This window comes from Kogia breviceps, chromosome 19 (genome assembly GCF_026419965.1).
Source record: "Kogia breviceps isolate mKogBre1 chromosome 19, mKogBre1 haplotype 1, whole genome shotgun sequence".
Classification (NCBI taxonomy): Eukaryota; Metazoa; Chordata; class Mammalia; order Artiodactyla; family Physeteridae; genus Kogia; species Kogia breviceps.
Window position 1 is genome coordinate 6958828 of NC_081328.1, and position 12061 is coordinate 6970888.

Below are 12061 nucleotides of genomic sequence, written 5' to 3' on the forward strand. Positions count from 1 at the left end.
GACTATGAAACTTTTTGGTAAAATCTTTTTAAGACAGGTATCTAACCTGTTTAGTAATGTGGCATTTATTTGGTAAGTTCCATTTATTAGATAAGTTCCATTTGAAAATATGGGTAAAAATGATGGGTTTATTTTTAGAAACATTTGAAGTCTACCCTAACCTCAGAAGCATCGTATTTAGCATTTCCTTTCTTGAACTGACTTTTCAAAGGAGAAACGCTCCTTCATCGCCCGTCCAAAAGCCCGGCTTGAGCTGCAATGTGGTTTTAGTGACAGAACTCCCGTTCAAGTTAAGTTTCCCTCCATCGGCTTGAACAATGTCAGTCTTTGCTGCTAAACTCTTGAAGGCAGGTAGCAGTTTAGGTTTCTTTTGCCTTTTTTAAACATCTCAAGATAAATGTTAAGTACACCCTTTCGTTTTGTCTCTTGCTTAAAAAGCTCAGTGGTTTTCTTAGTTCTGTTTCATAAACACGTACTGAATGCTTCTCCAGCATACTCAGAGGAACTGTCTTTCTGGTCCTAGGGATATAAACATGACTGTCATGTGGCCTCTTTCCTTCCAGAGCTCATAATTTAGGAAGGGAGACAGACGAGTAAATAACTAACTACAATCCTGCTTGATAAATGCCACGTTGGAGGTTTTGCACGAAGTGCCATGAGAGTACCAGGAGTGATTGATTTAAGGGAAGGGGGTGGGGTGGGGACGGGAATCAGGAAAGACTAAAACAGCAGAAGTGACATCTGAGTTGAGCCTTAGGGGATGAATAGAATTTTGCCAGACGGACAAAGGGCTGGGGGTGGGGGCCCTCCAGACTCACACAAACACAGGAGAGTGTGAGAGTTTGTGCCTTTGTCTGAGATGTGGTAAGAGTCTTAAGGCCGAAGGAAGAGTAGGGCGTGGAAGGGGGTGTCGGGAGATGACGTTGCCGAGATCACTGGGGCCATGTTGTAAAGCTTAAGTTTGACCTGTAGCTTCTAGGGAGTCGTGACAGTTTTAAAATAGGGGAGATCTCTTCTAGAAAGATCATTCTGGCAGCAGAGTGTAAGGTGGTTTGAATCGGGGTGACTGGGAACAAGGAGCCCGGTTGGAGGCTGTGAGCATCTTCTGCATGAGAGACGATGAGGTTCTGAGCTGAGGCGGCACCGGTGGGGATGGAAATGGGGCACGGACTTGAGAACCAGCTCCAAGGGAGGTCTTGGGAACTGATGAGACGTGGCGGGGGGTGGGTGGGGGTGGGGTGGGGAGGGGTTGGATGACTTGGGAATACAGTGATCCCGCTAGAGAGGATAGGAGAAGGAACAGCTTATGAGGTGAGAGTAGGGAATTTGGTTTTGGGTGTGCTGAATTTGGAGTGGAGTTCCCAGCTGGAGAGTCCTAAAGGAAGATCCATAAATGTAGAGAGAAGCGCCTGTAGGGGAGATGGTGTGGGGAGAGAAATTTGAAAGTCGGTGATTTTTCCATCAGGCTGGTGGGGGAGGACCTGCCTCACCTGGATTGTGATATGTGGGGTTTCTTTTTAACTATTTGTATGCCATTCTTCCCCCACCGTCAGATTTCTGATAGTGCCCTGCCAGGGCGGGAGCCCCCAGGTAAGAATCCACCACCATGATGACTCAAGAGAATATGGCCTGTTTCATTCGTATTGGGGCATAAAAATGGTCTAAGCACCGCTAGCATCTGTCCTTACGGCCTGAAACCACAGATAAAATTGCCCAGGGAGAGACAGTATAGCAAGAAGAGAAGATCTAAATAGAATCCCTGAGGCACACTTCTATTTAAAGGGCAGATGGAAGAAGAGGTCACCTGCAAGTTACAGAGAAGGACCTGCCCGTGGGAGAGAGTGGCGTGGAAGGAGCTGAGGGAGGAGGGGTTTCCTGGATACTGGCAGAAGGTCAGCAGTGGCCAGTGAGGCCTGGAGGACAGGTGAAGTGAGAACTGGGGCAAGGTTTTGGCAGTAAGGAGGTTATGGTTGAGAAAAGTCTCAGCAGGGTGACGGGGTAGAAGTTGGATCACGGGGGCCGAAGCGTGAACCCCGAGGGTCAAGAAGTAGAGCTGGTGAGCACAGCCCTTTTTTTTAAAAAAAAAAAATAATAATAATATTTGGCTGCTTTGCGTCTTTTTTTTTTTTTTTTGCAGTACGCGGGCCTCTCACTGTTGTGGCCTCTCCCGTTGTGGAGCACAGGCTCCGGACGCACAGGCTCAGCGGCCATGGCTCACGGGCCCAGCCGCTCTGCGGCATGTGGGATCCTCCCAGACCGGGGCACGAACCCGTGTCCCTTGCATTGGCAGGCGGACTCTCAACCACTGCGCCACCAGGGAAGCCCGCTTTGCGTCTTTGTTGCTGCTCCTGGGCTTTGTCTAGTTGTGGCGAGCGGGGGCTACTTTTCGTTGCGGTGCGGGCTTCTCATTGCGGTGGCTTCTCTTGTTGTGGAGCACAGGCTCTAGGTGCACCGGCTTCAGTAGTTGTGGCGCACGGTCTTAGGTGCTCCGTGGCATGTGGGATCTTCTCAGACCAGGGCTCGAACCCATGTCCCCTGCATTGGCAGGTGGCTTCTTAACCACTGCCCCAGCAGAGAAGTCCCCCATTACCGTCATTTTATAAAGAATCCTATGAGTCATACTATAAAGTGAGTGGCTGTTCCCATCTGGGTAGAAATGGACAGATATGGTTTCATCCACAGGATGGGCCTCACAGTTTGGACAGAATGTGGGCAGGTGGAGGCAGGAGAGGAGATACCTGGGGTGAGAAGGATCCTGTAAACATGGCACTGAGGCCAGAAATGTGTGTTCTGTGTTCCTTGGCCGGCAAGGAGCCCAATATGTCCGGTGCAGAAGGAGCTTATGCGTTATGAGAGGGAGTCAAGATTAAGATGGATAATTCAGAGTTTGTGTTATAAATGCTATGCTCTTTTCATAGAATTGGTTTTGAAACCCTGCATGTGTTTCTATCTGAGCAGCCAAATACCCTCTAACAAGGAAGCCAGTGGTCATTTTTAATGCTGTAACCTGTAGTGGCAACATTATATCTTCTTGAGAAATAGTATTTGGGCCTTTGGTGCCACCCGTGAGACTGTCCTAATAGAAAGGCCGCTTCCATTTGGCCTTGTGTTTTGAAATGTAAGACCTTCAATTATGATTATTGACTCGGATGTCTCGTGGAGGATTAGTAAAACCGTCATGCGTTGCCTCAGTCTCCTTTACAGGCTGTCATTCTCCTGGGGACCAGGCTTGGGCCTTCTTCATCTGCGTATCTCTCCCAGCACTGAACACAGTTGCTGGCATAAACTAAGCACGCAATGAATTGCAGTCGAATTGACTTTTCAAAGCAGGCGAGGCCAGCCCCCTCTGCACTCGTGGGAGTGATTTGCGGCAGAGCTGTGTGTTTCGAGTAATGTAACGCCTTCAATCTTGTTCTCAGGTCCAGCCTGATGACCGGAGGGGCCAAGCGAGGAGTACCCAACCCTTGGCTCTTCGAGGAGCCGGAGGAGACCAGAGGCTTGGGTTTTGATGAAATCCGGGAACAGCAGCAGAAAATTATCCAAGGTACTAAATACCCCAAGAGCGTGGGCTCAGACACATTGTCAGATTTTTTTTTTTTTTTTTACCATAGCCTTGGATATTCCTTACACCCGCTGAAAATCGGAGGTAAGACTGTTGGTCTTTGAGAGCTCTTGGCGCTTTTGTGCCTCGGGATACCTGAAGATTAGACAAACGCTGTTGTCCATCCAGGCAGCTCATGGAAGTAGGGATTCTCTCCTGGGAGAGGGACAGAGCAGTCCTGAGCCTGCTCAGTCCAGGTGACTCTGAGGCATGTGCCCCCTCCCTGTTCTCCACGACTGGGGATCATTCTCCAAAGAAAAGACTCCATTTTTTTTCATATGTAAGTCAATTTGTTTTATTTTTTACTTTTTATTTTTTATTGGAGTACAGTTGCTTTACAGTGTTGTTCGTTTCTGCCATCCAAAGAAGTGATTTGGGTTTTTAACCTTCAAGTTCATCTTGCCCGGTGGCTTTTAAAACTGCTAATTTCTTCTCTTAATTTCAGAAGTAACGCGTGTTTGTTATACAAAGTTCAAACAACGTAGGGATATATAAAATGAAAAGCTGTATCTGTATTGTTTCTCCGATCTCAAACTGTAGACAGATTAACAGTATATTTCCTCAGGCTGTTTTCTATACATACATGCATACTGTATAGTCAGTATAAGCACACATATTTTACATAAATGAGATCATGATATAGATAATTCCACAGCTTTTTAAAAAAGTTAATATGAGTGATAGACATTTTGTCATGTCCGTGTTACAGATGATCTACTTCTTTAAAAATGGCTTTATAGAGGTGTGGTTGACATCGTAAATAGCACATATGTAAAGTGTATGCTTTAGGAAGCTTTGATACGTGTATACACCTGTGAAACCATCAGTACAATCCAAATAATAAACATAATCATTACTCCCGACAGTTTTCTTCATGTCTCTTTGTAAATCTATTGCCCTCCCACATACCCAGATAGCTGCTGATCTGCTTTCTGTTGCTATAAATTAGTTTTTCTGTATAAATGGACTCATACAGTATGTGCTCTTTTGTTGGGGGGGGGGGTCGAGCCTCTATCTCAGTGTAACTATTTTAAGGTTCATCTACGTTGTTCCATGGATTAGTATTTCATTCTCTTACATTACAGAATAGTATTCCCTTGCATAAATTGACCACAATCTGCATATCCATTCACCTATTGATGCGTATTTTGTATTATACAAATAAAACTGCCATGAACATTCACGTGCAAGTCTTTGTATGGACAGACGTTTTCATTTTTCGTAGGTAAATACTGGTGGAATGACTGAGGCGTATGTTTAACTTTTTTTTTTTTAAACATCTTTATTGGAATATAAGTGCTTTACAATGGTGTGTTAGTTTCTGCTGTATAACAAAGTGAATCAGCTATACATGTACATACATCCCCATTATGTTTAACTTTTAAAGAAACTGCCAGACTCATTTCAAAAGTGGTTGTACAATTTTACATCGCCACCAGAAGAATTTGTGTCCCAGTTGCTTCAGATCCTCACCAAAGAATGTTATAGAAAGTCTTTACTTTGAGACATTCAAGTAGGTGTGTCGTTGCATTTCATCGTGGTTTTAATATGTATTTCCCCAATGACTGAATCTTTGCATGTACTTAATTTGTCATCAGCATGTCTTCAATGAAGTATGTGTTCAAATTGTTTACCTATTTTTAATTGGGTGGTTTTTTATTATTGAGTTTTAAGAATTTTAAAAACCATATCCTTTTATGTTTGTCAGATATTTATGTTTTAGGAATATTTTCTCCCCATTTGTGGCTTATATTTTTGGTTTTCTTAACAATGTCCTTTAAAGAGCAGAGGTTTTTAATTTTAATGAAGTCCAATTAGAAATCTTTGACTACCTAAAGCCACAAAGATTTACTGCCTTTTTTTTCTAGGAATTTTATAGTTTTAGGTTTTACGGTAGGTTTTTTTTGTTTTTTTTTTTGTTTTTTTTACACAGTAGGTTTTACAAAACCTACTTTGAATTTTTTTAATATAGCAAGATGAAATGCATTCTTTTTTTTCATTTGCATATTTGTTTGTTCCAGCACTAGTTGAAAGAAAAGAGTATCCTTTCTCTACTGAATTACTTTACTGTTGTCGGAAATCAATTGACCATATATGGTGTGGGCCTATTTCTGACTTTCCATTCTGTTCCACTTGTCCATTTGTTTATCTTTACGTCAGTGCCACACTGTCTCCATTATTGTACCTTTGCCACAAGTCTTTAAGTCAGGTAGTATAAGTCCTCCAACTTTGTTCTTTTTCAAAATGTGACTGGCTATTCTACATCTTTTGCATTTCCATATGAATTTCAGAATGTGCTTTCAATTTCTACAGAAAAGCCTTGTGGGCTTTTGATTGGGATTACATTGCCTCTTTAATTTGGGGAGAACTGACATCTTAACAGTATTGAGTCTTCTGATCCATGAATATGGTATATCTCTCCATTTATTTAGTTCTTTAATTTTTCTCAGCAGTGCTTTGTAGTTTTCACTGTACGTCTTATACATTTTTTATCACATTTATCCCTAAGTAGTTCATATTTTTTTCTCTTATTGGCATTTATAAATTTCTACTTCTGATTGTGGCTAGTATATAAAAATACAATTGATTTTTGTATACTGACCTTGGATCATGCAGCCTTGCTAATAAACTCAGTAATTAATAGCTTTTGGGTAGAATCTATAGGATTTTCTATACAAATGGTCAATGCCATCTGTGGATAAAGACAGTCTTACTTTTTAAAAAAGACTTTTTTTTTTAAGAGCAGTTTTAAGTACACAGCAGAATTTAGAGAAAGGTACAGAGAGTTCCCATATAACCCCTTTCCTCACACATGCATAGTCTTCTTCCATTATCAACCACCAGAATGATATATTTGTTATGATTAATTAACCTACATTGATATCCTAATCGCCCAAAGTCCATAGTTTATCTTAGGGTTCACTGTTGGTGTTGTGCATTCTATGGTTTGGACAAGTGTAAAATGACATATCCCTCATTACAATATCATACAGAGTATTTCCACTTCCCTAAAAATCTTCTGTGCCCTGCCTGTTTCTCTCCCTCCTCCCTCAACTCTTGGCAACCTCTGATCTTTTTACCATCTCCATTGTTTTGCTTTTTCCAGAATATCAGTAGTTGGAATAATATAGTATGTAGACTTCAGATTGGCTTCCTTCACTTAGTAGTTATGTGTTTAAGGTTCCTCCATGCCTTTTCAAGGCTTGGTAGCTAACTTCTTTTTAGCACTGAATAATATTCCACTCTCCGCTTGTACCAAGTTTGTTTATCCATTCACCTTCTGAAAGACATCTTGATTGTTTCCGTATTTGGGCAGTTATGAAAAAGCTGCTGTAAACATCTGTGTGCAGGTTCTTGTGTACATGTAGTTTACCAACTTTTTGGATAAATACCAAGGAGTGCAATTGCTAGATCACATGGTAAGAATGTTTAGTTTTGTAAGAAACCACCAAATTGTCTTCGAAAGTGACTGTACCACTTTGCATCCCCACCAGTGATGAACTGAGAGTTCCTATTGCTCTGCATCCTTGTCAGCATTTGATGTTGTCAGTTTCCAGAGTTTGGTCATTCTAATAGATGTGTAGTGGTATCTCTTTAATTTGCATTTCCCTTATGACTTATGTGGAGCATGTTTTCATATGCTTATTTGCCATCTGTATGTTGTCTTTGGTGAGGTATCTGTTAAGACCTTTGGTCCATTAAGAGTCCTTTGTATATTTTAGGTAACAGTGTTTTATTAGATGTTTCTTGCAAATATTTTCTCCCAGTCTATGATTTATTTCCTTGATAGTATCTTTCACAGAGCAGAAGATTTTAATTTTAATGGAGTCCAGCTTATCAATTATTTCTTCCATGGATTGTACCTTTGGTTTTGTATCTAAAAGTCATTGCCAGACTTCTCGTTTCCTGTTCTGCCTGTAAGGACCTTGGAAGTCACCACTCCATCCTAACAATCAGTAATTAGCTTAACAGGGCTTCCCTGGTGGCACAGTGGTTGAGAATCTGCCTGCTAGTGCAGGGGACACAGGTTCAAGCCCTGGTCTGGGAGGATCCCACATGCCACGGAGCAAGTGGGCCCGTGAGCCACAGCTGCTGTGCCTGTGCGTCTGGAGCCTGTGCTCCACAACGAGAGAGGCCGCGATAGTGAGAGGCCCACACACCTCGATGAAGAGTGGCCCCTGCTTGCTGCGGCTGGAGAAAGCCCTTGCACAGAAACGAAGACCCAACACAACAAAAATAAGTAAATAAACTCCTACCCCCAACATCTTCTTAAAAAATAAGCTGAACAGACTGAAAAAGTCACCAACTCTTCTTGGATCTGTTAAGAGAGGAGGACACAGGGCAAATCACTTCCTGCAAGATTGGAGAGACGGGAGAATATACAGGAAGTCACAGCTTACTGGAGCAGAGTCTTCTGAGCGGGAACCAGCTGGGTAGGAAAACCTGAACTGTAATTGACGAGTTGCTGGGGGCTCAGTGTGGACAAATCTGAGAATTAAAAACTCGAGGGGACCCAGTCATAGTGGAGTCCTCACAGTTGTGTGAGATTCACCTCTAGGAGCTCTACCAGGTTCTCACAGTAAATACCAGAGAAAAATCCCCTCCCGTTTCTGGCCGAGAGAGGCGAAAAGGAACCATTTTGGAATATGCCAGAGCACTCTGTTCTTCTTAACAAGGTTTCATCCTCAGAAACTACTTAACCAGGACCTAACTTGCTAAATTGTATCAGTCTAACTGACCGTGGGGGAAAGGAAATGCCTAACTCTAGCCCACTGGCCATCCTGTCCCACCTGAGTGGCAAGGGGAGGAAAAAACTTTGAAACCCTTGTGATGTTCACAGCCCAGAGACATAGACTCACTAAAGACTGGGACCTAATGATAGGACTGTAGAACACTCCCTTAACGCCCACACTTCACCACCACCTTTTACTAAAGGTCTTTTTACAGCAGTTCATTTTACCACATACATCCTATCTAATAAGAAAATTACAAGGTGCAGAAAAACATAATTTGAGGAGACAGAGCAAGCATCGGATCCAGACATGCCAGGGATGTTGGAATTACCAGACCAGGAATTTAAAACTGATTAACATGCTCAGGATTCTAATAGATAAAGTAGATAGCATTGAAGAACAGATGGGCAATGGAAGCAGAGAGAAGGAGCCAAAAAGAAATGCTAGAGGTCAGAAACACTGTAACAGAAATGAAGAATGCCTTTGATGGCCTTATTAGTAGACTAGACATGGCTGAGGAAAGAATCTCTGAGCTTGAGGATATCTCAGTAGAAAGCTCAAAAAGTGAAAAGCAATGAGAACAAAGATTGATATAAAACAGAACAAAATATCCAAGGACATTGGGACAACTGCAAAAGGTGTAGCAGACGTGTAATGGGAATACCAGAAGGAGAAGAGAGGAATAAAACAAAAAATATTTGAAACAATGGCTGAGAATTTCCCCCAGGTTAATGGCAGACACCACACCACAGAGTTAGGAAGCTTAGAGAACACCAAGCAGGATAAATACCAAAAAAATTACACCTAGGCATCATTTTCAAAGTACAGAAAATCACAAAGATAAAAAATCCAAAAGAATCTAGAAGTAAAAAAAAAAAAAAAAAAAAAAAAAAAAACCCTCACTTCTGAAGAACAAATGTAAAGATGACATCTGACTTTTCAGAAACCATGCAAGCAAGAAGAAATTGGAGTGCAATCTTTAAAGTGTTGGCAAAAAACCCTCCAAAACAATCTCACCAATCTAGAATTCTGTACCTTGTGAAATTATCCCTCAAAACTGAAGGAGAAATACTTTCTTAGACAAATGAAAATTGAGGAAATTTGCCAGTAGACCTGCCTTGCAAAAATGGTTTAAAAGTTATTTAGAGAGAAGGAAAATAATATAGATTAGAAACTTTCTACATAAAAGAGCATGAAGAAGGAATGAAGTAATAAGAAAAGTCATTGCTATACTCAAGGTCATCTAGGTTCTCTCCTATGTGATCTTCTAGTAATTTTATAGCTTTGTTTTAAATTTAGATTTATGATTATTTTGAATTTTTGTCAAGAATGTAGGGTCTAGATTCATTTTTTCTCATGTGAATGTCTGGTTTTCCAGCAGCATTTGTTGAAAGACTATCTTTACTTCATTGTATTTTCTTTGCTGTTTTATCAAAGATTGTTGATGGTATTTATAAGGGTCTGTTTCTCAGCTCTCTGTTCTGTTCCATTGACCAAGTACTACACTGTTTTGATTACTTTAGCTTTATAGTAAATCTTGAAGTCGAGTAGTGTCAGTCTTCTAAATTTGCTTTTCTCCTTCAATATTGTGTAAGCTCTTCTGGGTCTTTTGCCTCTCCATATAAATTTTAGGATCAGTTTGTTGATATCCACAAAATAACTTGCTGGGATTTTGATTGAAATTGTGTTGAGTCTAGATCAAGTTGGGAAGAACTGATACCTTGACAATATTGAGTCTTTCTGTCCATGAATATGGACTATTTCTCCATTTATCTAGTTCTTCTTTGCTTCCATTCATCAGTTTTGTAGTTTTTTCATTTAGCTCTTGTACATACTTTGTTTGATTTATACCTAAGTGTTTCACTTTTGGGGTTGCTAATGTAAGTTGTACTGTGTTTTTAATTTCAAATTCCACCCATTCATTGCTGGTATATAGGGAAGAGATGGACTTGTATATTGACCTTGTATCCTGCAACCTTGCTATGATGGCTTTTTTCCTCCAGTTCCTGGAGATTTTTTGTCAGTTCTTTTGGATTTTTTACTTAGGTGATCATATAACCTGCAAATGAAGTTTTCTTTTTTTTTTTTTTTTTCCCCCCAATCTGTATGCCTTTTCTTTTTGGATTGTATTAGCTAGAACTTCTAGTACAAGGCTGGAAAGAAGTGGCAAGAAGGGACATCCTTGTCTTTTACCTGACCTTAGGGGGAAAGCTTTGAGTTTCACATCATTAAGTACGTTGTTAGCTGTGGGTGTTTTGTTCTGTTTTGTTTTTGGCTGCATTGGGTCTTCATTGCTGTGATCGGGCTTTCTCTAGTTGTGGCGAGTGGGGGCTACTCTTCATTGCGTTGCACGGGCTTCTCATTGCGGTGGCTCCTCTTGTTGCGGAGCATGGGCTCTAGGCACATGGGCTTCAGTAGTTGTGGCACGAGGGCTCGGTAGTCATGGCTCACAGGCTCTAGAGCGCAGGTTCAGTAGTTGTGGTGCACGGGCTTAGTTGCTCCACGGCATGTGAGATCTTCCCTGACCAGGGCTCGAACCCATGTCCCCTGCATTGGTAGGCAGATTCTTAACCACTGTGCCACCAGCTGGTTTTGTAGGTATGAAGTTGAGGAGCTTCCTCTCTATTCCTAGTTTACTGAGAGTTTTTATTAGTAACAGACGTTGGATTTTGTCTGATATGTTTTCTGCATCTGGTGATATGATCATGTGGTTTTTCTTGTTTATCCTGTAATCCTACGTGTTGGTCCGCGGTTTCACCCATTAGCTGTTTGTCAACAATGTATCTGTATCCTAAAAAGCACCACATGTCATAGCTGATGGTTGATGGGGAAACTCCTTTGATGTGGTACAATTTTGATGAGATGATTTTTGGAGAAATGAGGATGCCCTAATGACACTGATTTGTCATGGTTGCAGCATTTGAACTTATATAAAAAGGAAATCTGTAGGTCTGTAACGTGGCAACGTTTTATAACCCTGTATATCAAAGATGGCTTTCTCATAAAATCCAGAACCACACAGCCCTATGGTCAAACACTTGTGATGTTTGTGCTTCTGCTTTTAAAGGTGCTGTGATGGACAGTTGGCATGCCAGGGTTCGAGAAGAGTGGATGGTTTGAAGTGCTTGCATATACCTGTGCAAAATCAAGTGGTTGCCTCTGTTCCTGTTTTACTGTAAACTTTATGGTACTGTTCCTGTTGCATTCTCCAGGGAGCTTCTAGACAAACACCACCCCCCCACCACCACCCCTGCAAGTGGTGGAGATGCTGGTGTCTGAGTTTCCTGGTGTATCCAGGAAATCATTTTAAATCAACTATACTCCAATAAAAATTAATTTAAAAAAGTTGCCAGAATGAAAAAGTGGACATCACTGCTGTTTACAATGATGTGTTTCTGCTTACTTTTTCATTTTTGATATTAGTTGTTTGTGTCCTTTTTTTTTTTTTCATAGTTGGCCTGACCAGAGGCTTATTGAACTTATTGATCTTTTCAGAGAACCAGCTTTGGCTTCATTGATTTTTTTTCTCTTGATTTCCTGTTTTCAGTGTCATTGATTTCTGCTCTAATTCTTACTATTTCTTTCCTTCTGCTTATTTTGGGTTTAATTTGCTCTTTTTTTTCTAGTTTCCTGAGGTGGGAACTTAGACTATTTATCTTAGCTATTTCTTCTTGTCTAATATATGCATTTGCTGCTATAAATTCTCCTCTGTGCACTGCTATTGTTG

General features: G+C 41.2%; 1 protein-coding gene across 2 annotated transcripts in view; it reads left to right on the plus strand.

Moving 5' to 3' along the window:
- STX8 (syntaxin 8) overlaps positions 1-12061 on the plus strand; it is a 239081-nt gene that overhangs the window by 43628 nt on the left and 183392 nt on the right. For both annotated transcript variants that reach the window (XR_010838285.1, XM_059047525.2), the window contains exon 5: positions 3420-3544. Coding sequence is in view for 1 of the 2 variants with exons in the window: in XM_059047525.2 (XP_058903508.1) it covers positions 3420-3544 (125 nt within the window). In the remaining variant the exon portion in view is untranslated. The remainder of the gene's footprint in view (positions 1-3419; positions 3545-12061) is intronic.